We start from the raw sequence: 24,876 nt of genomic DNA, 5'->3' as shown, positions 1-24,876 counted from the left end.
TTACCTGTCAGGACTGATTCAAAGTAAGTAAGTACAATTATGTGCTTCATTTCTCATCCCCAATGGGGAGCATTGTGCCATCGCACGGTTTCTCGCCACTTGACAGGCTTCTATTAGTGCCCTGGAAGAATGAGGGGGGAGATTGGTGCAAAGTATCCTCTTGTCATATGATTGATAGAGCACTTTGTAAAGGACTGTAGCCTAGAAACCTACGATCAGGTCTTTTGCCTTGGGTCAACGTCCTACCTGGAAGCCGCTGGAGGTGTACAGGGAAGAACATCCATGTACCAACTCGAGAATACGATGTAAAAAGAAAGGGAAGGAAGAAGGTGGTGATGAAAAAAGGAAAATAGAAGAAAATAAAACAAACGTTTGATTGTGTATCATTTCGAAGTTCTCAACAGCATGTTGTGTTCATGGGCTCATATACGTTAAAGAAAAAGGGCCGATTTGCAGACTTACGCAAAACTGTCACAGCTGGTGGATGGCAACATACCTATCTCGCAGTACTATGGCCATTTGGATACTTTCGGGCCAATATTTGAGATGAAACCTTCTTAATTTCCTTGTTGCTCGTGTCACGTGTACCTTTGCCATGTCTGTCGCCGGGCCAAGCCTCCAAGGAGTCTCATGAGGAGGATTAAAAAGGCACAGTATTCCGAGACAACACTTCCAAGAACACTTCCACTGTGTTGTAGCTAGTCCTTTCTCCATGAAAAACTTTCTCTTGACTACTTAAGTACCTTTGCTTCTCAAAAATTGCAAAAAGTCTGGCACTTCTTGATTACCTTCAGGATGCAAGGCAAATTAACAAACAAAGAGCATAGAAGATTGTATTGCTTTCCACGAAGTCTCCAGCCTCAATATATGTATCTGGCATCTCAGTTGAGTGAAAGAGAGACGGTACCGCCGATGGCCAACGTAAACTATCACAACATTCCGACCTACGTGCTGGATTTGAAAATGACGAAGAGTCGCTTGAAAAACCCAAGAGACCAATCGCGTTCAGAGTCTTCCTTGCGATGCTTCCATGACATAGACACCGCCTCGCTCTCATATCACAAGTCGAGCTTGCAAAGCTGTCAAGCGGGCACTAAGGATGACAAGCACATGCACCGCGCCATCCAAGAGTGCTTAAAGCCACTCTCTTCCCTCTCTCAGCCCTGAGCCATGACGGGCTCATCGCGACGGCCTCAACACGCTATGCACCGAAGAAGCACATGTGATGATGATCTTAGTACCAACCAGGCTTCACTTGTCCTTAGGCCGCTTGGCTAACAAAACTCTTAAGTCCTCCTAGAGGCTTTCAAGGAGCAGTATAAAAAGGGAACGCTGGCCTTCCTCTCAGAATTGTTTTGCCTTTGCCGCAATATTCATGCATCATCGGTATGAACCTTTCCCCTTCAACCTTACACTAGAGTCTCTGATTTTCTTCGCGTCTCGTGCCCTCGACTTTCCATCTCGAACTTTACCAGAGAAAACAAATGGATTCCGAAAGTAAAACCCGCCGCTCCACGATGAGCTCTGACCCAGGACACAAAGAGCTCCAGAGCGCTCCGCCTTCCCATGAGGCGGAAGCCGTGGTGGTTCATCGCGCCCGGCGCGGCGAGAAGGTCCTGTCTCATCTCCGGGAATATCGTGGATGGTACATAGGAGCATGCGCCTTTGCCATCTTCCTAATCATCTTCCTCCCAATCTTGTTAGTCCATCTCATCTCCCAGCACTTGCATGACCGATGGCGTCCCAGTGAGCACCCCATAGGTTTTGGGGCAGATGGGTTAAGGGCGACGACAGTTACACCGACACAGATACAGCCCCAAGAGTAGAAGACCCCGCCCCAGATCCAGACACAGAGACAGACGAAGACACGGACAGAAATCTAGATCCAGAAAAAGACAACAGAGAAAAAACAAACCCCTCCTAACACGACAGCACTAACAAGTTATTCTTCTCAGCTTCCTCGTCGCCATCCCCGCCATCATACAGCACACCATCGACCAAGCCACCCTCCCCATCAGCAACGGTACCCTCGCGCCCCTCAACGCCTCGGCCGTCCGCCTCGGCTTCACGACAGAGCTCAGCACCCCGTCCGGCACCACAGTCTACCTGGAGCCCTTCACCCTAGACCTATACAACCCTGACACCAACGGCCACCCCGCCTTCGCCAGCCTCGCCGTACCCGGGCACCGCCTCAGCGGCCGCAGCGCCATCGAGGTGCCCGCGCAAGATGTACAAGTTCGTGACACGGCTGAGCTGTCCATGTTTCTCGCCAGGGCGTTCGCAGCGCCAGAGGTGACCTCCGTCGGCGCCCGGGCTGAGGGTGCCGTTGCGCGCCTGGCAGCCAGCCGGTACTCCGTGCGCCTGGACAAGCAAGTCACCCTCGCCGGGCTGCGCGGTCTTGAGGGTGTGCGCATCATGGAGACAGCGGCCAGGGAAGACTATATAGAGGAAGGAGAGGAGGAGAAGGAAAAGGCGGACCTGGGCGGCTCGCTCGAGGTGCCCAACTCGTCGCCTTTGACGGTCCGACTCGGCAATGTCACGTACAGCGTGCTCGCCGGTGGCGTACAGATCGGGCAGGCGCTCACGAGGGACCTGGAGCTGCAGCCAGGCAACCAGACGCTCGAGTTTGAGGCCGTGACGGACGCCGACAGCGTGATCGCGCACCTGGAGGAGGTCCTCGGAGAGATGGAGGACGGTGTCATCGGGTTCACTGTTGTGGGCGAGCGGGCGACGGTGAATGGCGAGCATATTCCGTACCTGGATGCTGTCCTGACCAACGTCACTGTCGCGGGTGGACTTCCTTTCTGTGAGGCAATGAAGATCATTCCTATGGAAAAGCTGCCTCTCACGGCTATAAGTCTGATCGACTTCGATCTTCTTATGGAGTGTGATATTTGATGGCCTATTTTGTTAATGAGATGGTGTACAAGTCAACCAAACTCAGCGCTGGGATATTGAACGTCTTGAGAGTTTTGTTTGACTGCGAGCGATCATCACATGCGATGATTATGGGATGCTGATTAGCTAAAATTGCGTTAATACGTCGAACATCGAACAGCCGCTGTGCACCAACACCAATGCCTTTTGCTTTGTCACAAACATAGTGATCGTCTGATCAGGAGAACATTGTTCAAACTTGAGAATGGCTGCCAATATCTCGGGGCGTCAAAGTTGATTGCACTAAGGACACGAACACTCAGATTCAGCTAGATGAGATAAGTTTCTCAATCTCATCCGCATCCTTGAGGACGGATGTCAGGTTCTCGCAGCCACTCGATGTAATCAAGACGTTGTCCTCGATCCTGCAGGTAGTGAATGATCAGCCTTGTTGTCATGCTCACCACGTACAGTACTTTGACCGTAAAGTCGACTTACCTCACGCCACCCACATCCCAGTATTTCTCCAGAACATCCACATCGATGTATCTCGAAGCTATAGGGTCTTGCAGCGCGGGCTCGATGATGAATTTGCAGAAGTAAATCTGTGGCATACACCAATGTCAGTCTCTCAGCCTTGCAGCAAGGACATAAAAGAAGCCTGTGAAACTTACGCCTGGCTCCACCGTGATCACTGCACCCGCAGGCAATGTACCTCTCTTCCTTAAATACCTAAACATAGCATCCTTATCCGCATAGTTAGGGTCGCCACCGGTATCATGCGTGTCCATGCCTAGATAGTGGCCTAGCCCGTGAGGGAAGAAGGCCACGCTGGTCCGGCTCTTGAAGATCTCATCCTTGTCTCCCTTGAGCACTCCCAGCTCCAGCAGGCCATCGATGGCGATACGGTGCGCGGTCTCGTGTACGTCGTCCCACCGCACGCCCTCCTTGAGCATGTTGATGCTCTCGTTCTGCATCCTCAGCACGATGTCGTATATCGCGCGGCTCTCAGGAGTGAACTTGCCGCTGATAGGGAAGGTCCTCGTGATGTCGCTCGCGTAGCAATTCAGCTCGCAGCCGGCGTCAAGCAACACATTCTGCTTGCCCGCAAGGGGTTGGTCGTTCCTGACATAGTGGAGGGTAGCAGCAGCGCGGCCGCTGGCGGCTATCACATCGTAGGCCATGTTCTTGGCATTCTTGGATGTGCAGTTGGACAGGAAGATAGAGTGCAGCTCCGACTCGTTGGCGGCGTGCTTCACCCCCTGCATAACAGCCTTGTGGCCCACCGAGGAAATGTCGTTCGCCTTCTGGATGAGGGCAACCTCATAGGGTGTCTTAATTGCGCGGCTGTACTGGATCGCCTCCTTCAGGATGGTCATGTTCTTGTCGTCAAACTCGAGGAAGGTAATGTTGTCTGAGACCTGGCCAGAGACAGCGAAGACGGTCTTGGACGACGCGGCCAGGTGGGCGAGGGACCCATTGACGTCGGTCGTATAGCTAACACCGTCGACGTCGTACTGATCTAGAGCCTCTTGCTGGGAGAGAGGGAGCCCGGACCAGATGACGGACTCAGGGTCGATGGGAGGAATGTACAGAGTCGCCTTGTCGGTGCTAATGTCGTAGGTGTAGTGGCAGTCGGGGAGGTTACAACCTGTAAGGTAGTAGAACGAACGGCGCTGACTATGAGAGCACACAATGATGAGAAAAAGGAAGCTTTCGACAAAGGGCATGAGCCTCTCCTACCGGAAGTGCTCCTCCTGGTCACAGTCCTCGTGGAGCTTCGCCTTCTTGCTCTCGACATAGATGACGCCCGTGGCATCGGGGATCTTGGACCGAAGATACTCGACCACTTTCCTGGCATGCTGTTTACCAGGGTATTTCCCCCTCAGGACCTCCTCGTAGGGTGCCATGTCTGCGCGCTGTGATGGCGGTGGTGGCGTGACTGCACTCAGGGACCGGACTGCTGAACTCGCAATGCCGCGGCGTTGGATCAGGGAGGAATTGCTTGTGCTCTTCCAAGCTCTCGATAGAGCTGATCGGGGCTTGGTAGCGTGGAGCAGGCTAGGACGGACGACAGCTGATTGCGCCGACCTCCAGTGGAGAATATGTCCTGCTCGGCAAGACGGGAGACGCATGTGTGTGCTTACAAGAGATGGACCGAGATGGGATGGCAGCCAGCGGTTGTCGTCGGCGGTGGTCTTTTGGGAGGGGAACTGAGCCCCGCATTTACGGTGGTCATACCCCTCTGGTCACTTGCAGGAAGGTGAGACCCCCCATCCCCTCTCCAAAAATTACCCCTCCACATCACACTGGGAAACCCCTCCATCCTGCTTGGTCACAAAGTAGAGACAGGGGTGGCCCTGTTGTAGCTTTTACCACCAGATGCCACCACCAAAGCACGACGATACCTACGAAAAGAAAAAAGAAAGCAGAGAAAGAAAGAAGAAAAAAAACCCCAAGAGGGAGAAACGTAAAGAGATAGAGAAGAAAGAAAGAAGACGAATTTGATCATATTAATCTGGAATTGCCAGACCCACATGCATGTTTACTCTTGCTCTCATCTACCTGGTATACTTACAACATTGAAATATATACATTCATGAAGCCAAGTCCAGAGTGATCTGCAGACGTATACACACAGACACAAACTTCGTATATACGTGCGTAAACTTGTTATACTTCGGTCTCCTGCTGGTGCCTCCCTCCCCCCTTTCTTGCTCATTGGATCTCCCACCTCTTCTCAAAAACAACATATGATTCCTCAATGGGAGAAACGCCCATGCGTTCCAGGGTGTGTCGGTATCTTCAGGTTCAGTTTCATCCCAGGCACAGCCCCCCCGCCACCACCGCCGACGTGGCCCAGGTCGGGTCCGTTCTTCATCGTGGCCCAGTGCTCCTGCAGCACCGCAGCCCCCACGACCAGCTCGAAGCCGCACAGGAAGCAGAAGCTGATCTCGAGCCGAGCGAGCTCGAGCTCGCTGACCCCGCCGACCTTGGCGACCTTGGCGTGTGGGTAGCTCAGGTCCTCGAGAGCCTTCATAGCGACCCGCAGCCCGGCCAGCAGCAGACGGTGCGCGTTACGCTTCGTGACGGCCACCGCCCGCTCATCGACGGCGAGACGGTGGATGTAGAGCGAGGTGGCGAGGTAGACGGCCGTCGACATTGGGCAGAAACGGTGGATTCGAAGCAGGTAGTCTGCGATGCCGATCGGCGGCGGCTTCTTGCTGTAGAACTTGCGCGTGATGGCACTGTGCTGCAGGTTCAGCGGCTGGCTGTTGGCACCGATGACCACGTAGGGTTCGGGTGCGAGCGCAGATGTGGGTGTAGAAGAAGTGGGAGGCGCGAAGGACCCAGGAGCGCCGGGCTCGGGGCTCTGCGTGGGCTTCATGTATACACCATCGATAGGCGCAGCAACGGCACGAGAGGGCGTTGGGATCGACAGCCCGGGCGACTGCTCCTGCTGGGGCGTGGAGGACGGAGAGGAGGAAGAGGACGGCTTGTGCGTGCTGTCAGGGATAGTTTGGGGCGGACCTGGCGTGTTGCCTGCGTCCTGGGTCTGGCGCGCGACCTCCCTCAGCCGCGCGAGGCTTTTCTCGGAGTAGTTCCTCACAATGCTCTCCTTCTCGGCCTGCATACCCCTCATGTGCGGCACGTGTGGTGTCGTCGGCGGCGGTGTGGGTGGTATGTCGCCCGTGATGCGCACAAGGGCCTCGACGCCTGCGCTAAGCAGCTTGAGGGCAGCCAGCGCCGGGACCTGGAAGATGTCGTCAGGCTGTGCTCCGAGCTGTGGGGAGGTGACCTGCTGGAGGTTGGGCGGGGGCGGCTGGACGATCAGCCTGGGGTCGGTCGAAGGGTTGGGCGGCGGCGGAGGAGACTTTGGTACGGGTTGTTGGTCGCCAGACCCTAGGTTGTGATCTTCCGCCATCGATTCTGGTCTTGTTGGCGATGTTGCTCCCCCTGCATCTTGGGGGTTCGGCGACATCCCGCCGTCTTCCACGCGACCAAAGAGCTTCAGTCGGCAGACGCGATTTTCTTGTCTGCTCGGCAAGCTTGAAGCGGGGTCTAGACAGAAGTCTGTCCCTCAGAGAAGCAGTACAAGCCGGCTTGCCCTATCCTCCTGTATCCGGTCCCTCACGACCTCTGTACCTGTGTGGCCCTCTCTTGTCCTTGTAACCGCTCGTGCGGGAGAAAACTTTGAGGACGGCGCGTAGTGGCTATTCTTGTTTGCCTGCCTGCGCGGCGCGATTGGTGTCTTGTGGTGTCGTGGCGTATACAAGGTAGCACCTAGCATGGGCCTCCTTCGTTCGTCTCTGTGCGCGCGTGAGTGATATGGTATTTGGTGTAGGCACGTGTCTGTGTCTGTGGATAGGCTCTTCTCGTCGAGGTTGGAGGTTACGTGGGCCACGGAGGCTGGTCCCGTATGCGTATGGCTGCTATGAATCTTCGAGACGGCAATCTTAGCATCAGGCTGCTCATGATCTCGCCTGGGACTGGGCTGAGCTGGGTTGGGCCTGTCGTCCAAGTCTCACCGCGACCTTGTCTCTGGGTTGGTGTTGGAGGAAGAAAAGAGACCCGTCCAGCTACGAAAATGCGATATTGACTACCTCGGTAGGAGAAAAGGCGAGTAGTGAGCGTGACTTTGGGCTTGGCTCTTTGTTCGGGAGGGAAGAAGCGCGGCGTGGAGTTAAGGGCCCTGGGGGGTAAGTCTTTAGAGGGTGGGGCCCACTGCAGTCCAGACCAGTGTGGTTATTGTGGGGAAGAAATTGGAGAGAGGTGCTGGGAACAGAAGCCAGTCCAGGTTGTGTCCCCTCCCCGCCCTAGAATCCACAGCAGCACAGCACAGGGTAGGAGTAGTTGGGTCCTAAGTGCCAACGTTGACCACGGCAGGAGCTGGGAGAGGGAGGAGGAGGTTCATTTATTCTCTTTTCATTCTTGTGCCCACATGAAAAGCTCATGGCCAGTTGCAATTTTTTTATTATTTTTTTCCCTCAGACCTGGTGGGGAGTGGAGAATGTTGAGCAGCATGGCACCATGAGGAGCCTCATCAGATGTTACCTCGATGAGGGGCAAAGGTGCCATAGCACACAGTAGGACCCCTAACAGCCCTCGTATACTAGGTACCATGGTGCTACAGTAGCACAGAGCACCGTACCCCAGCAGATCACTCGACCAGCCTAGACCAGCTGGGATCCCGTGGCTGATCATCCGTCCACCCACCACCACCCACTGCAGAGCTCATACCTGGCTGCTCAGCTACAGGGCAACCAAAAGAGAGAGACAAGAGAAGCACCTGAGCAATTTGCCCCTCGACCCCCCCTCGACCCTTCCACCAACCACCATGTACCATAGTAGAGCTATCAAGCTACTAAAGCTGGTGGACTATAGTAGAAAGCGGCAGCTAAACAACAGAATTAGCCACACCGCACACCACCAGCAGGGGAGGAGTCGGTGACTTTTCCCAATGCAACCAACCGGTCTCACCGGGGGGCCAGACGGCTCACCATCACCCGCCTCATCCTACTTCTCCTACTCGCCTTCGTTCTTCACTTATCAATTTATTTATCGCCACCATTATTACCACCACCACTGAGCAAGGTTTGACACCCTCCCCTCCACAGCTTCTTACGTAGGGGCCACGGGGATTGCATTCCGTTATGCAGGAGGGTAGATTTAGACCTGTCGATCTCTATTCTTTGCTATCTTTTCTCCTCTCTTTTTGAAGGTCGGGCTGCGTGGTGGGGGTTACAACAGCTTGGCAAGATGTTCTCCCTCGTCTCTTCGTCGGAGTGTTTACTTTGGCTTTATCGCCTCAACAGTAAAAGAGCTGGTCGTCTCATCGACAAGAAGAACCGTTACTCAGGTAGGGTTCACCCACACACATCTCCCCGTGTAGGTAGTGGTCTAGAACCATGTCGTCGTCGGCAATCTCATCTCACATATATGAGGCTAAATAGATGGGCAGCTCGCGCATCTATTAAGATAGTTTCAGGTTGGTGGACCATTGCAGAGGAATGTCTTAATTATTTAACAGCGTCTTTTTTTTCTTTTTAGTTGGGAGGGGGTGGGGGAGGAAGAAAAGAAAAGAATAGGAAGAAAAAAAAAATGTGTGCTGTTCGAGACCTTGAGACCAGCTTAGGTGACCAGGGCAGAACCAATGACATGGAAAATATAGTGAGCTCTGGAGTACCACATCGTAAGCGATGGTACACGGCATGAAAATCAGATCATCATAGGTGCATATGTTTCCGATGGTCGCATGCAACAGGTCTTGCGCCGATCACCAGTCTATATCATTCCGCAGTAAGGAATGCCCAAAAGAGATTTCTTCAAGTCTGCCCGACCAACAACTCCCCCACCCATCATCCATCCGACATGGACGAGACACTTGACTTAATCGACGCACTGCGGTCTGCTTCTAGGAGCCTAACAGAATCTAGCAATCCTTGAGTACCTTGCAGTCTAGCACCGCGCTGGTGCCGCTCTTGACACTTTCGATAGCTTCCTTCAGGACAGTATCGAGGTCTTTGACATTGTCAACCTGCGCAGCATACAGGTTACCACAGGCCGCCGCCTTGGCAATGCCGGCGTAATCGGGCGTCGGCTGGAAGGATATGTTGATCTCCTCGTTGGTTGCCTTGGAACCCAAACCGTCTGGGTGAACGAGCAAGAGCGACTTTCGCGGCGCGTTCCAACCTGTGAGGTGGGAAAATAACAGAGTCAATATATAAATGGGAAACAAGTCTGTTTGATTGCAAGCATAATATCGACTTACCTTTGTTGTTCAGCACAATGGTCAACACGGGAATGCCATATCGCTGAGCAATCCAGTAGACACTCCCTGGCACGGAGAACAAAAACGTCCCATCGCCCACGATCTGTACCACGAACTTGCCCTTACCTGGCCCGCCCGTCTCTGCATCCGTCGCGAGCTTGATGCCCAGCGCACCGCCACCAGACCAACCCAGCCCACCACCGCCGCAGTTGATCCACGAACCCGGCTCCTCAGGCTGCAGGTTGTCATGTACAAATACCGTGTTGGTGACAGCCTCGATCGCCCAGATCGTCTCCTTGGGGCACAACTCTTTGAGCCTCCTGCTCAGGTACCCCGAGCCGAACTCGCCGTTGTCGGTAGGCTTGATCCGCGCCTCGATATCCGCGAGCCTCTTGTTGTAGCTTGCCTGGAGTGCCTCACCCCGCTCGCTGGCCTCTGCACTTGCAAGTGTGGACTTTAATGTCTCGTCGGTCTTGAGACGCTCAGTGATCTGCTCGGTCGCGGTCAGGCTGTCCGCCCTGTATCGCTGCTCTGCGTCGATGTAGAACAATGGCATCATCTGCTTCAACGGGTCACAGTCAACATGGAAGATCTTGGCGTCTTTCTTGGGCTTGCACCCCGTCGGAATCCACGGCACGTCGCAGTCCAGCACGAGGATGACATCAGCGGACTGGATCACGTCCTCGCGGCCGAATCTGAGGCCCACCCAGCCCGGGTGAGATGCAGGAAAGCACATATCGCTACCGCCCGTGTCCAGCACACGCAGCCCCTTGACGGTGTTCGCCAGCTCGACCAGCTTCGCGGGGAACTTGTGGTTCCGACCGGCATATGCAGTGATCACCAGCGGCTCCTTGGCACCCGCCAGCGCCTCAGCAATGTCTTTGACGCCATGCGACGGCAGGCCACCCAGCTCCACGGGCTCCCAATACTTCTGCTCAACCGAGTAGGGCTGGATATCCTCCTCCATGACCTCGCGGGCGCCACACAGGTATACAGGGCCCTGAGGCGCTGACCGCGCGAATTGCAGGGCGCGGTTGACCATCTGTTTGACGTTCTTACCCGTGCGCAGCTCGCCGCTGTACCGCATATACTGAGCCAGGATTTGCTTCTGGTCGGGTACGTCCTGGATCCAGTGGATGTACTCAGTGCGGGAGCCGCGCATCTCGCCCTCAAGAGTGAACGGCGAGAGGCCCGCAAAGAGGAGAACGGGCGCCCTACCCGTGCTGGCATTGTGTACGGCAGCGCCGAAGCCTTGCGTGCCGACGTCGACGTGGACGATGACAGCCTGTGGCTTGTTGGTGAGGCGGGCGTACCCGTCAGCCATAGACATGGCGACCATCTGAAAGCTCGTTTTGTCAGTATGTGTCATTATGTAATTACTAGACTATATTCTGAGACATCTGTGTGTGTGTGCGTGCAACACAGCAAGATCACTCACCTCATTGGGACATGTGATGATGCGAGGAAAGGCTCCCTTCTTCTCACGTTGGCCCTTGACCATGGCCTCGATGATGCTGGGATGGTCTGAGCCCAGGTTCACGAAGCAATGGGTGATACCAGCCTCCCAGATGGCCTCGAAAAAGGCAAAGGATGTAGTATACATGTTGGGCGGAGACGCTGTGCTGTGAGCGTGTCTGATAGGCTGTGATATGACTGGTGATGATGCTGTTTGCCCAACAGCCGATGATGAAAGTGTCAAGGACTTGGCAGGGGAGAGTGAGGAGAACCTCGAGACTGAGGATGGAGGTTCCAGGCGACTAATGTGATTGAGGCCATCGGTCCTAGACCGGAGCCGTCCACTACTACTGCGGGCATCATTGCTCCCGGATGAGTGACCTCGGGAAAGAGGACCGGCAGCATTTCCGAGTGCTGGTGCTGGTGCGAGTGCTGGTATATAGGCGCGGTAATTCCGGCAGATGTGACTGGTCCGGGTCCCTGGTGCAGGCCGGAGACGAAGAAGGGCTGTGATTGACATGGATGCTAAGTGGTGCCAGTAGTGGTGGTGGTGGTGGTGGTGCAGCGAAAAGTTGGAGAGCGGGGTTCCAACTCTGGGGAAATTTGTGTGATATCGGTTATGGAAAACGGTATGGCGAACGCAACAAGTACTTGCGTATCTGCCAGCAATTGTCAATTGGCGGGTCAAAGGGAGGGAGCAAAGGAGGGGTTAGTTGTCTCCAGATTACAGAGTGACTTTGAAAAGAATGGGTGGAGGGCGAAGGGCACACCATGTGCCGACAAACACCCACAAGTAAGTCGCACAGTTTCGTCAGGGGTCGTCAACTTGATCAAGATGTACAAAAACAAAACCACAGTGGTTGGTTGAGGACGAGCAAAGGGAGGAAAGAGAAGGAGGACAACAAACACGTATATGAATAGGCAAGTACCTGGCACGTATGATGAATTGTCCCTGCAGAGAGCGGCTTCCCCAGGCCTATGGCTCCATCGGCAAGAGCACTGGCCCTGGTGGAGAAGACGATAAGGGCCAGGGCCTCTTTCAGAAGGGTCGAAAAGAGCACCATTCGCACCTGCCATCTTTCTGTGCGGGGCGAACGGCCGGGGGAATTGTGGGGCTCCTTTTGTGCCGTGGAAATCCTGGTGCGCGTTACCTTGGAAATCTCCAGGGCTGCTGCATACCTTGTCGTGAAGTTTCACCCCCTACGAACTTTTTAGTCACTGCATCTTCATAGTCTGTCAGGTGGTCTTTCTTAGGTGTCATAGTTCTATTAGCCTAGCCAATTGTAATAGCAACTACTCCCTTGTGAGACAGTGAGACTCAGGGCTCGTCGCTTAATCACGGTTTAAACATCTTCAGGGGACCCCTGTTGCTGTCAGTGTAAGAGCTGAGTCGACTTTATACTTCCAGCATTAGATTATTCCGTAATTATTGCAAATTTGCGCACGTAGCATCATGTTTTGGGTGTGGGCAGTGGTCAAAATGTTGTCCATTTCTTTTCTATTAGATTTCAAAGGCAAGATGGCTGGAAACCTTCAGTGTTCACGAGGCCCCACATCGGCCTGAGGGATGGAAACTGTTAAAAGTTCCACTGAGAAAGAACAATCAAAAAGATCGTTATAAACTTCAAAGTCATGGTGTGAAACCAGATGACAATATATAGCCCTCATTATTAGGTGTGATTCGTCTACCAATCGGTATTTGGCTAAACAGTTGTTTGAGAAGTCGTTGGCCCAACTGATAGCCCAAAACTCTCACTAGCCTCCAGGTGATTGCCGGACTGGATGATCGCATGCCTGATTCTGTAAAATCCCCAAAGGTTCATTCAACAACCAAGATTTCATACTTCCAACAGCATGATTACTGTAAGGCAGGTATTTTGATGATGTTATCCAATTCAAGGTCTCTAGCGTTAAATGAATGGATCTGCCTACTGTTTAATTGTCAAAGGGTTGTAGTTCCTGGTTTTCGCAACTTTCCTTTGTGGTGGATGAGGCATAGCGATTTTTATTACCAATAGATATACGTCTATCTGGAAACACATCAAGATTTTTCGGCAACATTAGAGTATCTGAAATTTCTAAATTTACTCTTCCTCCTTCGGCAAATCAAGAAATTAAGCACGTAAGTGCATGAATGTCTAGTGTGCAATCTTCTTTCATCAATGACTTCCATTACTGGACTTTGACAAGCCCCAGAGATGCGAGCCAAAATATTTGATAATGGAGCAAATCATTTACCACGCTTGTTGAAGTTTAGTCATATCTTTACACAGCTTTAAGATGCCTTCTATAGTGTGCCTTGTAGACTGCACTACAATAGAATACATTCCTCGACACGTCCAACACAACCTGGGCAAACCCATCTCCACTGCTTCTGGACGCCTTCAGCAGCTCTGTAGGCCATCATCTGGACTTCACGACGGCGGAAGCCACGATTTTCTCACTTTTGCTCTTTCTTTTTTCCCATGGCAATACTCGCACGGCAGATCCTCTTCACGAGCTACTTGCCGCATTTGCGTTCTGCTCGATAGCAGCCAAGACGACTATGATTGCGGACGCCTAGAAAGCGAGTGAGCAAATAAATCCAAGAGACTCGCATCTGATCAACTTACCAGCGAGGTGTCCATCCCCTGCGCGACATCCACAGTCCACTCCTGCCTCAATGCCCACTTCTTCTTATTCGCGCTCATAATCGCCACATTCGACTCACCAAGAAAGACATCCGTCCTGCTCTTCCACATGCTCTGCCCCCTGATCTTCAGCTGCTGCCACGTCCCATCGCCCTTAGCGATGAATGCATCAATCTTCTTACTCCCCATCGACCACTTGACCTCGAAGCGCGCAGCCGGCGCATCGACCGTCTGCTCCGGCAGCAGGATATACCAGGTACCCAGCATCGACATGACCTTGCGCTGGAACGCAAAGAGCGGCTGCCGCGAGGCGTCTAGGAGGACGCGCTTCTCCCGCATAGACATGGCCTGGGCGTCTGTGCTGAAGACCTCGCGCGGTGGCTGGCCTGGTGTCTCGTCGGTGATGGTGAAATCGCCTCCGGAGAAGCTGGATAGGTGGCCTTTTAGGTGAAGGGTGGTTGGTTTCTGCGCTACATATCTGGGGAGGATGGCGATGGGCGCCTCGAGGGTGGTGATGGTAGGCTTCGTCATATTGAGTGATTTGTGGTGTCTTGGCTTAGAAAAAGCAATGGTCTCTCCCGCCCATACTGGCGAAAGTGATTGTGGCGGTGATTATATATTAGAGCTATTCAATTGCATGGTCTTGCCTTGGAATTGGCTGCAAAGCCATATGTGAGATCTGCCAAGTCAGCCAGCACCAGCGATATCATTAGCTGGTGGCACAGCATCAACCCATCTCCACAAAGGAAGTATCAAATCAACATGCTACATACAGTGATTGAATCTCACGTCATACTTGGTTTTCAGCGCAGTTATAAGGGTGAACTGTCAGCTCCGATCCTGTAAAAAGGGCGTTGTGGCGCTGTAGGAGCCATATCCACTAAATCAATTTCTTGGCGCTTCTCTCTGCCACACTGCTCGAGTCCGCCTCTAGCCCATTTAGACTTAGGCAACAGGCAGCACCGATTTTGTAACGGTAAGCTTAGATTGCCGTTTTTTTATTACATTGTAGGCCTCGTGATAACCTCAATATCACTGTTTCGTCCTTTGCATATGTTCAAGGCAAGGTGCTCCCGCCAAAACTCCATACGTCTGCTATGGCGATGCATTTTGTAAACCCAGGCACGCACCGGCCGCTCGCTTTCGACGGATCAGGGCGTCGAGGATTCATATTTCGCTTGTTCACCATGTATTTCAATACAAAGCAGGTTCCTATCTCCCTTTCTTTGTTGTTTCAATGCAAAAAGTCAACCACAAGAAAGAACCGAAGATCTATCAACCCCTGCATGCGACAGAACGTTTTTGTCACTTGTGTTAAAGACTGTCTATAATAGGTACATATCTCGTGTCCATGGCTGTAGACTCTACGTCCGTATATTGAGGTTGAATGTACCCCAACCTTGCACTATAAACCTGGCCCATCTACTTAATGAGCCGCTGAAAGTCGCCTCAATCACGCGTCAGGGGCGTCCTGAATGAGCAGAGCAATAATATGTCCGCTCACGAAACTTGGGATACATGAAAGGCACCACCCAGCGCTGTGTCTCGTCATCTTGCACTCGTCTTGGCCCTCCATTTCTGAACTCTTTCCGTCCCTGTTTGGTCATTAGCTTCGAGCTCAAAGAAGACTTAGCAGGAGACGAGCGAACCAAAATTGATATCGAGAGTAGAAGTTGTGAATTCGTCAACATCCTCCGGCCGTCTGCGATCGAAAATGCGGTCCCACTGCTGTCGACTGACGAAATCAATACCGTCGCGATTATTTTGGAGCGTCTCGCAGAGTGACTCCCATTCAACAGCCGAGTCTGCGTCCCATAGCCCCTCACACGTAGTGAACATGACCCCTCCAGGGCACGGAGCCCATCTCATCTGGAGAGTAAGGTAAACCATCTGGGTACACGAGCATACAAACCATGTACGACGGATTGTCTCGGCAAAACCCCACGCATACCACGCCGTATCCTCGGGGCTGAGAGTTGGGCGGCCACGTGTGCTGGCAAGAGCGGGCATGTAGTCATTCGAGACGAGCCCAAGCCCCACGGAGGGCCGAAATCGTGAAGCTGGACCAGAATCTCTCGGGGCGATAATCGATTGTACGAACTTTTCTGAGCCCCGAGCAGCTGCGACTTTTGCGGCCTCCAGGAGCTGATGGAGCCAGCTGCTCATAGTTGGGATCTGTGCCTCGGCAACGTGCCGAAGCCGGATGGCTCCGTCATAAAGACCGATTGTTTGATAAATATGTAGAGCATGCACACGAGCCAAGTGCTCAAAGACGGTGAGTTTTGAGTGTGTGCTGCTCCTGTCGTCCTCATCAACTTCGGGCTGATCTGCCAATAACTGGCATATTCTTTCTTCGACTAGACGGAGCACTATAGCTTTGTTCTCAGGTGTCCGATGGTTGTACGTTGAAAGAGTTGTGAAAGCATCCATGACACATCTTGGCGTTTGAAACTTGTAGACATGTCGATGTATATAAGGGCTGGAGGCTGTGTTGACCCAGCGGATTTGCCATTCCTGAACATGTTCAATGATATCATCTAATATTTTGGTACAAATTGGTGTATTATATGGTGGTGGAGGCAGATGATCGAGTTCCCACGAAGAGAGTTCCAAGTACCATGGGAGGGTGGTTTGATCCCTCTCATCCAGACAATCGAGAGCATGCGGGCTCTGCGGATCAACACACTCGAAATCTATCCCGGTGGGAAAGAGGTTGTCGATGACCATGGTATTCCCAGACAAGTCGAAGAGTGTGCTTGAAATGGAGGTAGAGAGCGATGCATCTACTGTAGAGATTGGTTGTACAGTCGGGAAATGCGTCTCCTTAGTCTGTCGAGGTGGATGGACAAATCGCCCGGTTGGTGGATATTGGCAGGAGATGCCTCGTGAAGTGCAGCGGCTACAAGTCGGAATCTGCTTGCCGCATCTGCGTTTTGCTTTTGCACATGCAGTGCAGGCTTTGTTCTCAAGTGTAAGATCCATTATGAAAGTTCGATGCCGATAAAGCAAGACAACTGGGAGTAGACTCTGAGGACAGGAAGGTTGAGTAGTACTCACTGAATAAAATGTTAGAAGGCGCCTTTCAGGAGGAAGTGGACATTAGATGGCGGGCCACGCGGGTTTGACTAAGCAGCAGCAGTGGAAACTATACCCAATACTAGGTAGTGTCCGCAGACCGCCAGCCCGTACAGGGGTTGCTTACATAAGGGTTATGTTCTGCTGAGTATAAGATGCTGCATTTATTCTTGATTTCAAGTACTGCATTTTAAAACATTTTCTCAAAAGTCTTGAGGTGTGGTACTAGGACTACCATGCTATCTCATTGGGCATAAGTTGCGTCGGCGTCGTGCCAAACCCGCACAGGGCTCTTATGGTGACAGCCAGGCGGGCTGCATTGCATATGATTCGTCCACGTCCTGGACAGGCCTGAACATTTAGAATACTTCCCCGGAGCCCCCCCCCCCCCCCACCGTATTATATCACTTACCACTGCAGTCTGATGATCCTAAGTGAAGGGCTCCCACGACGGACGTCAGGTCGTCTCTCCACCCTCCTATCATATTGATCTCTCCAATTATCAATCCTGCACAGCAAAGTCACATACCACTATAGTCTATGGAACAGTGATATCCACACACAGCACAAGACGTCATGCTACACATAACAACCCCCCACGCGGCATCAGATGGCAGCCAAGCAGGCAGCCAGCCACACCTTCCGTGCCACAATGCATGACAACAATGACGTCAAAACGTAGGCAGAAGTGCCTAGATCGAGATGAATGTGGAAGGGGGTTTCTCATTATCGGGATATATCAAGTAAAGCGCCATAAACAAATGCCTTTTGTGTACAAAGAAACGAGGACTTCATCCTTCTACGAAGCCTATATCAGCAGACTGTCAGGCACGTTCGATTCATCTACAATCTTCATAGCAGCTTCGAAAAGTTTGTACCTCAACTACATACAAAATGCCTACCGAAGCGCACGTTATTGCTGGCCACAAGGCGAATATTCATAACCCAAATACCTCAGACGGAGCCAAGGAGCATTCCAAGGAGGTCCTAAAGGATGAGCACAACAGTATGTCCACAAGGCCTGATAGAGTTGTCCAAGTTTAAACTAATCCGGGGATCCTGGCAGTCATCATGGATGGAGACCAAGCCAAGAACCTCAGCAATGTTGCTGCGGGTCTGAAAGGGTATAACCACCTTTCTGCGCCCAACAAACACACTAAAATCATAGTCTTACTGAGAATAATGTCACAGAGCAATGCACAACCAAAAGATCCCGGAAGATTCACAATTTGCTGCTGCAGAGAAATTAGGACAGGTCGAACAGTGATCCATTTGATTAGAGTCTTGGTCGTGGTCGGAATGGCCTGGCTGAGGCGATGGCAGAGGCTGTCTTCCTAAGGTGGTGATCCTGGTGGGGTTTGTGTGGATATCATGTCCTTTGCCAATCCAGTATGCAGTATGTGCGACTCAATAATTACTCCGTTGCTGCGTTGTTGAAATGAGCTTGTGGTTGTCAACAGGCTACAAGGACTATCTCATGCTCTAGGTGATGTAGAGCTTGTGTCAGTGGATAGGGCAGAGAAAAATGGACGCTTTGATGGCGAAGTACTTAGGCGTAGTGTAGACTATTGGAGGTCAAAACGATTCGACACGCATGAGAGAATCATGTCACATTTTCTCGCCTATGGCTAATCGAAAGAATTCCCTTGCGTCGGCTGTTGCACCTTAGGGCAATAAACAGTTTCCATTGTTGAAAGTTGCTGATGCGTCTATCTTTATGATTCCAAGTAATATTCGTTCAAGTGATGATAATTTTAATTCGAGTCTCCTATCTCACAGAGAATGGGAAGTCGACACATGGTACAATTATCCAAAACCCTTATGTAAAAGCACACAAACCGAAAACAGGTTCCAGTCAGCATGTGCCACAACGGTGATCATGGCCTTACCTTGACCCGTGTGCCTTTCATACTTCCGCCCGTGATCTTACAGGGTCGATAGTGGAAGGGTGTAACGGCGACGTTCTCCGTCATACGCACGCAGGGAAGTCACAACTTCTCAGACTGGTGGCAGCACTGGAACGACGTGAATCGCGGCAAAGGAAACTGACCCATGAAGTGCAGCACTGGTCCTCAACCTTCACTCACTCCAGTGAAGCAGACATTGATGGGAGCGCTCGATAATATAAATAGTCTCGTTCTCAATTCAAGGAGGCAACCGCCTGCGCTTCAACATCAACACACATCATCGATCCCTGACAAGCCAAGCTGAAGACGCTGTGAACGAAACACACGAAATCTAACACCGAAAACGAATAGAACTTAGCAATACAGCGAAATTACGAGGCAAGTCCCAGGTCTCGGCGACGTCTGCAATTCTTATATCGGACCAAGCCTCCTTGTGTCTTGAAACTAACCCCAAGTATCCAGAAACGATGTGCATTGAAACCGAAACCACGCATAGGTGCTGCTTTTGCCATGCGTTCATTCTCGGCCAAGATGGCAATCCGTTCGTTTCCACACTGATTACACCATGCCAAGAGGTCGAGCTTGATGCGAAGATGTATGGCAGGTGTGCAGAGGGTATAACCTACGAGAATGCTGAAGTCCAGACTGGCTTCTGTAACACTGACTGTGAGGAGGCCTATGCAGCTCAGTAGGCGTCCATGGGCGATACATACGCCTTTGCGTACTGCAGGCACATCGGGGATGAGGCTTGGTCTTTTGCCGGATGCAGTGAAGAGTCTCTTTCTATGACGGGCCGTAGGTTAATAGCCAGGGTGCTCGAGCAGTAATAAGATCTTTTTCGTACTTACTAACGTGTGTTGTTTTATAATTCTGTATAATTCCTTACTCTGTCGCTTCATAGTGCTCTGACCAGCAGCATGAACAGGGCCCTGTATTTCTATGTCTCTAGCTTGTATACTCGACCTGGTCTTCTCAGCTATTCTCTTCACCACTGATGCCGCCCGCCTTGTCCATAGGATTCACCCACCGAGTCGTCCTTGTTTCCTCGACCGCTCGAGGATATTAGCTCTTCTGCCCAGCTTGCCCAAGCTCTCTCTGCAGGCTTGGTCGTGACAGCCAGAACCTGACGTTGCTAACACCGGTTTTATGCTCTACATGAGGGGTCTACCTAGACAATGATATGCTTCGCAATACGTCTACCATGCTTCGAGCAGCTCTCCCTGTTCGTGCTGTATTCTCAGCTGCTATTGTTGGCCTTGGGTCCCATCTCTAAATCCTGGGCACGTATCGCAATTTTGGTGATCTTGCAATCGAAAATTTGCGGCAGGAATAAGAAGTTCAAGGTGGTAGTATTCAGAGGCGCTATGATTCAAGATATGGTCTTTTTCCAGGGCAGTTCAAGTCTTTGACTGGTCGAAGCTAGAACAATCTTCGTGGCTAGTTGTAGTTAGGTCTATAAAGGCAGATCTCGCAGATGATACGTTCCTCATTCTAGTCTAGGAATAGGGTACTCCAAAAAAAAATATCAACGGGCGACCAAAGACTACAGAGCCTGCTCGAAAGCCGCTTGAACATCATGCTCATGTATCCATGATGGGTCGTACCGATTCTTCATCCGGGCCCTCAAGTCCTCATCTGTCTGGACATGCCCGAGCCGCGCCACCTTCTTTTCGTTCATCTCGTGGACCACCGCCATAACCCGGTCCGTGTGTCCCTTGCGCGTCTTCTCGTAGATCTGTAAAGCCCTGGCCACGTCCTTGCCAGCCACCACGGGGCCTGAACGCGCCTTCACGGCCTCGGGAGGAAATACGTACGTGATGGCGGCCGCAAAGGCCCACGCATCATCGAGCGCGAGACTGCCGCCTGCGGCGAAGGCTCCTCCGTGGGCGTGCGCCGCATCCCCTGCGAGCGTCACTCGCCCGTTCCCCAAAACCCACGTGTCGAGGGCGTGCGCCGCTGCGTTTGGATAGATGTGGGTGTAGGGCGTCGCGTTGACTATGTCACGGTACCTGGGGTGCCAGTCTTTGTAGTATTCGCGCAAGGTGCGCACATCCCCGGGGGAGTTCCAGACTGCGTCTTTGTATGGGGCATCTGGGGCGTTAGGATCGGATTGGTGTGACCCAACGACTGTCTATGTCAGGAAGTGTGTTAGCAGCAGCTAGAACAGGAATCTCTGTATAGTAAGCGAACGATAATGATGCCTGAGGTTCCAACCGTTTCCGATGATGAAAAATAAAACAACTTAAGTGTGCGGGCGAGTAGAATACAGTATTTTGCTGTCTCGACGAGACATACGTCCAAAGATATTCCTCACGCTCACAAAATGAAATATTTGGAAATATGATGGTATCAATTGTAGCAGACGCTGGAGCTTACAAAGAGATTCTTTCCGAGTTTGGAAATGAAGAGCGTTCGGTCGGGGCCCCAGATGTGCTCGGCTTCCTCAGGAACGTCGATTCCGGACAACTCAGAAACCGAAAAGGCGGATCTGAAAGTCACCCATCCGGTCCAACCGGTTCTGGAAGTTGGGACAAAGAAGGTCCTCACTTTTGAATGAATTCCATCTGCTCCGAGGATGATGTCGGCAGATACAGTGGTACCGTCTCCAAAGGTGATAGCAAGCTCTTGACGGCTTTCATCGAATTCGACAGACTCGAACGATTTCTGCAAATGAATCTGCGAAGGTTTAACATGCTCGAGAAGGGCCTTTTGGAGGTGTGCTCGGTAGTAGCGCGACGTCAGGTGATCGTCGTCAACCTTTCCTACATGTGTATCGACTGAGACTATCTCGGCGGTCTTGTAGTGTCTGTTTTCATGCTGTGAGATTATACTAACATCGCTGCATTTGATGGCGAGTTCCTACCGGTAGATCATGGGACACCTTGATTTGTTTCGGAAAGCAATGTCAGGACTCAGGGCATTATCAACGCCGAGCCTATCCAATGTCCTCATTCCATTTGGCCCGAGTGCAATAGAAGCTCCAATTTCTCGGAGCTCGCTCGCTCGCTCGTAGATTTGCACATCGACCCCTGGGTGACCCTTGAGAGCGATAGCTGTAGCGAGACCGGCGATGCCAGCGCCCACGACGGCGATTCGGATTTTCGTCTGTTCAGCCATGTCTCAGAATTATTCAAAGGAGGTCTATAGTAGCGAATTCAGCCATATTCACAAGATCCATAACAGCAACATGGTTGATTAAGTATGTATGAGGGGATTTGTAGTCGTCTTGTGAGTCCGCGATGGTGTGAGAAGAGCCGCAGATGACGACTACCACCCCAAATGCTGGCTTATCAGAATGATCACCGTTGTCATATGTACCGGTGCACACCATCTCTGCAAGACCATCCACCGTTTTTGAGAACGAAGTATCGTCTAATCTAGAAATTTGGTAACCACCCCGCTCAGGTGCAGCTCAGGGATGTGGTTTTCGCCATCCGCGTGGGGTTTGACGAGCGATGGTGACAGCGGCCCTTGGCTACTTCTTGAGAAGCTGGGAATAAAGTTGTTCAGCAATTCCCCTCAATTTCGGGTCGGATGAGATTTTCGATTTAGGCAATCCGAAGATTTTCAATTCTCGACGACGTGGGCAATACCTGATAACACGCTCTGCTTTTGAACTTGCAATTCAAAAAGACGAAAGCCATTCAACCATAGCCATGTCCAAGCCAGCCTTGGAGGAAACGACGGCGTCGAGCCAAGATGAAGAGGCCCCAGTGGTTCCTAAGCTTTCTGATCGCTACGCAGACGAGAGCTACAAACTACTATCTCGTATCAAAGTTGAGCCGCCCACGCCGGAAGAGGCGGAAAGAATCCGAAAGAAATGCGTTCGTTGGATCATTCCGTTCATTTGTCTGGGATATCACTTGATGTATGTGGACAAGCAAACGGTAAGCACTCCTGGGGTTCGGATCTCGAGGAAGAATGAAGCCTTTCACCACGGCTCGAGCCATCTCGCACAAACAATGAGTAGCTGCGAGAGAGCTGACAATTTCATAGCTGGGGAGCTCATCCATTCTAGGGATCCTGACGGATGCTCATCTCAATACGAGTCAATACAATTGGCTTTCTTCGATTTTCTATCTTGGTTATCTACTGGCAGAATGGCCTCAGAACCTAGCTTTGCAACGCTTCCCGGTAGCAAAATATCTGGCCATAAATCTAATCGTCTGGTAAGTTGCGGCGTGCATCCGCGTGGATCGGAGGCAGCACAAGCTAACATGGGCATAATTTCCTCTGCAGGGGCTCGATTCTGCTCTTACACATCCCATGCAACAACTTTGCATCCCTCTTTGTTGTGCGCTTTTTCCTGGGTCTGGCAGAAGCGTGCATAGTACCGTCCTTCCTTATCATTTTGTCAATGTTCTTCACGTACGATGAGCAGGGAGTTTTGATGCAAATCATGTGGGCTTGCGGCAACTCCAGCCCAATCACGTCCGGGTTGTTGTCGTACGGTGTTTTGTTCATCAACACAGGAAGCTTCGCGCCATGGAAATGGTTTATGGGTGAGCAACGAGTTCCGCCGTGGCTTGCGCTAATGGACATCTTATGGGAACGTTCTAACATGCTTCAGTTATCACCGGCGCTCTCACCGTCATATACGGAGTCGCAGTCTATTTCCTCCTCCCCGACAATCCAGCATCCGCACACTTCCTCACTCCTGAGGAACGAGCGCAATCAATTCTGCGTATCGCCTCAAATCACTCCGGTATTGAGCAAAAGCACTTTAAGAAGGCCCAATTCATTGAAGCACTGAAGGATCCCAAGACTTGGTTGTTCTTCCTGCATGCCTGGTCCCAGGAGATGGCCAACGGTCTGACGAATCAGTACTCACTGATCATCCAATCGTTCGGATTTAGCACACTGGAAACAACACTTTTAGGCTGCATCAATGGCCTGACGGCACTGATCTCTCTCGGTGCTGCAGCTATTGTGCTGTCCAAAACACGAGATACCAGGGCATGGCTGTCTGCCGCATCGTATGTCCTGCCGATCGTTTCGTGCATTATGCTCATCACACTGCCATGGGACAACAAGGCTGGCCTCTTGGTGGCCATCTATATCCGGGCGACAGCGGGCATTGCGTACAGCGTGGTCATGATCTGGGCTGTGAACTGTTCGGCTGGACACACGAAGAAGACGGCTGGTGAGAGCTCCCTCGCTCGAGATAGATTCTACTTGAACAAACACCGGCCCTGGGACTTCCAAGCTAATAGTATATCGCCGCTCTAGTCATCGCTTTGTATCATGTCGGCTACGGACTAGGCAATATTCTCTCACCTCAGCTATTCCAGGGGCAGTACAAACCGAGGTACATCACAACGTGGTGGGTCATTCTTTGGGTGGCATGTGTCCTTCCCATGGGCATTGTGTTATACTTGCGTTACTACTTGCAAAAGGAAAACAAAAGACGTGATGCCTTGGCAAAAAATGGTGAGATCCGGGAGGTTGGAGTACTGGAACATACCGACGAGAACGGCCAGCGAACGGAGGAGGTTGTTGATGCAAGGCAACTGGATCTGACTGACCGAGAAAATCTGGCATTGTAAGTGCAACTCTCTTGTTGGACCGTGCTACGGCTTTATGCTAATGAAACCAGCCGTTATGTTCTTTAATTGAGCCATGGCTCGCAAACCATACGGACTAACATCAATGCTGTCGCAATCGAGCAGCGACGGCGTTTGCAAAGCAGCTGCCAATTTTACCAGAAAAGAATGACTGCTATGGCAAATAATTGTCCAGAAAACGAGGTATAATATTTAACGTGTGTCGAGAGGCAGAAAGTTGTTCCGGACCTGTGTGTGAGGAAAAAGTGGACGAGGCACAGGGCCTGCTTGGGATCGACAGACCCTCAGTGTGATATCTACACAGTATCTTCCAATCAACATCATTTACATACAGTAGACTACAGGTTAGGTGGTGGTTTTTTTTGTATGAGTCGTCACATTGGGGGCTGATGGGGGGGGGCTGCGCATATGATTAGATCGATAAGATAAAACAAAGCCTTTCACACTCTCGGCGCCAACTCATCGACAAGCAGGGGTTGAGTGGACCCCAATTTGAACCTTGACGCGCGTCGTCAGAGGCGAGGTCTTCATGTACTGGCTGCGCTGTTGCGTTGGCTCGCCGCCGGCGGAGATGCCTCTTGCTTCCTTTTATTTGC

The 24,876-nt window shown here is 51.8% G+C and overlaps 9 protein-coding genes across 9 annotated transcripts; 3 read left to right on the top strand and 6 right to left on the bottom strand.

The window, feature by feature from the left end:
* Positions 1-1,517: 1,517 nt before the first annotated feature.
* Positions 1,518-2,898, top strand: M406DRAFT_66190 (uncharacterized protein; the record flags this gene model as incomplete). Its single annotated transcript, XM_040924975.1, has 2 exons — positions 1,518-1,699; positions 1,956-2,898. 2 exons carry the CDS (start codon positions 1,518-1,520, stop codon positions 2,896-2,898), a joined length of 1,125 nt encoding a protein of 374 aa, XP_040780680.1.
* Positions 2,899-3,202: 304 nt separating this feature from the next.
* On the bottom strand, positions 3,203-4,954 carry M406DRAFT_343826 (uncharacterized protein; the record flags this gene model as incomplete). The annotated part of the gene is made up of 4 exons (XM_040921921.1): positions 4,621-4,954; positions 3,552-4,557; positions 3,376-3,482; positions 3,203-3,302 (listed from the first exon to the last, which is right to left on the bottom strand). The coding sequence occupies exons 1-4, from the start codon at positions 4,785-4,787 to the stop codon at positions 3,203-3,205; spliced, it is 1,380 nt and encodes a 459-aa protein (XP_040780679.1). The 5' UTR covers positions 4,788-4,954.
* A 415-nt stretch (positions 4,955-5,369) lies between these two features.
* On the bottom strand, positions 5,370-6,802 carry M406DRAFT_284163 (cyclin-domain-containing protein; the record flags this gene model as incomplete). The annotated part of the gene is made up of 2 exons (XM_040918549.1): positions 5,370-6,337; positions 6,446-6,802. 2 exons carry the CDS (start codon positions 6,800-6,802, stop codon positions 5,639-5,641), a joined length of 1,056 nt encoding a protein of 351 aa, XP_040780678.1. The 3' UTR covers positions 5,370-5,638.
* Positions 6,803-8,880: 2,078 nt separating this feature from the next.
* On the bottom strand, positions 8,881-11,273 carry M406DRAFT_270680 (thiamine diphosphate-binding protein). The gene is made up of 3 exons (XM_040918087.1): positions 11,088-11,273; positions 9,650-10,988; positions 8,881-9,570 (listed from the first exon to the last, which is right to left on the bottom strand). Exons 1-3 carry the CDS (start codon positions 11,250-11,252, stop codon positions 9,311-9,313), a joined length of 1,764 nt encoding a protein of 587 aa, XP_040780677.1. The 5' UTR covers positions 11,253-11,273; the 3' UTR covers positions 8,881-9,310.
* A 2,324-nt stretch (positions 11,274-13,597) lies between these two features.
* Positions 13,598-14,265, bottom strand: M406DRAFT_66186 (uncharacterized protein; the record flags this gene model as incomplete). The annotated part of the gene is made up of 2 exons (XM_040924974.1): positions 13,598-13,663; positions 13,717-14,265. 2 exons carry the CDS (start codon positions 14,263-14,265, stop codon positions 13,598-13,600), a joined length of 615 nt encoding a protein of 204 aa, XP_040780676.1.
* Positions 14,266-15,363: 1,098 nt separating this feature from the next.
* M406DRAFT_245057 (uncharacterized protein) lies at positions 15,364-16,716 on the bottom strand (the record flags this gene model as incomplete). Its single annotated transcript, XM_040916303.1, has 3 exons — positions 15,364-15,696; positions 15,775-16,404; positions 16,522-16,716. The coding sequence occupies 3 exons, from the start codon at positions 16,714-16,716 to the stop codon at positions 15,364-15,366; spliced, it is 1,158 nt and encodes a 385-aa protein (XP_040780675.1).
* An 886-nt stretch (positions 16,717-17,602) lies between these two features.
* Positions 17,603-18,246, top strand: M406DRAFT_320038 (uncharacterized protein). Its single transcript, XM_040919337.1, has 3 exons — positions 17,603-17,815; positions 17,876-17,933; positions 18,001-18,246. Exons 1-3 carry the CDS (start codon positions 17,704-17,706, stop codon positions 18,074-18,076), a joined length of 246 nt encoding a protein of 81 aa, XP_040780674.1. The 5' UTR covers positions 17,603-17,703; the 3' UTR covers positions 18,077-18,246.
* Positions 18,247-20,259: 2,013 nt separating this feature from the next.
* M406DRAFT_335541 (FAD/NAD(P)-binding domain-containing protein) lies at positions 20,260-21,833 on the bottom strand (the record flags this gene model as incomplete). Its single annotated transcript, XM_040921057.1, has 3 exons — positions 20,260-20,847; positions 21,093-21,522; positions 21,580-21,833. The coding sequence occupies 3 exons, from the start codon at positions 21,831-21,833 to the stop codon at positions 20,260-20,262; spliced, it is 1,272 nt and encodes a 423-aa protein (XP_040780673.1).
* Positions 21,834-22,372: 539 nt separating this feature from the next.
* Positions 22,373-24,328, top strand: M406DRAFT_335540 (MFS general substrate transporter; the record flags this gene model as incomplete). Its single annotated transcript, XM_040921056.1, has 6 exons — positions 22,373-22,603; positions 22,713-22,885; positions 22,956-23,218; positions 23,287-23,859; positions 23,946-24,258; positions 24,313-24,328. 6 exons carry the CDS (start codon positions 22,373-22,375, stop codon positions 24,326-24,328), a joined length of 1,569 nt encoding a protein of 522 aa, XP_040780672.1.
* Between the last annotated feature and the right edge of the window lie 548 nt (positions 24,329-24,876).

This window comes from Cryphonectria parasitica, assembly GCF_011745365.1.
Source record: "Cryphonectria parasitica EP155 unplaced genomic scaffold M406scaffold_1, whole genome shotgun sequence".
In the NCBI taxonomy this organism is placed as follows: domain Eukaryota; kingdom Fungi; phylum Ascomycota; class Sordariomycetes; order Diaporthales; family Cryphonectriaceae; genus Cryphonectria; species Cryphonectria parasitica.
The sequence above is the reverse complement of the archived record's forward strand: the minus strand, read 5'-3'. Positions and strand labels throughout refer to the sequence as shown.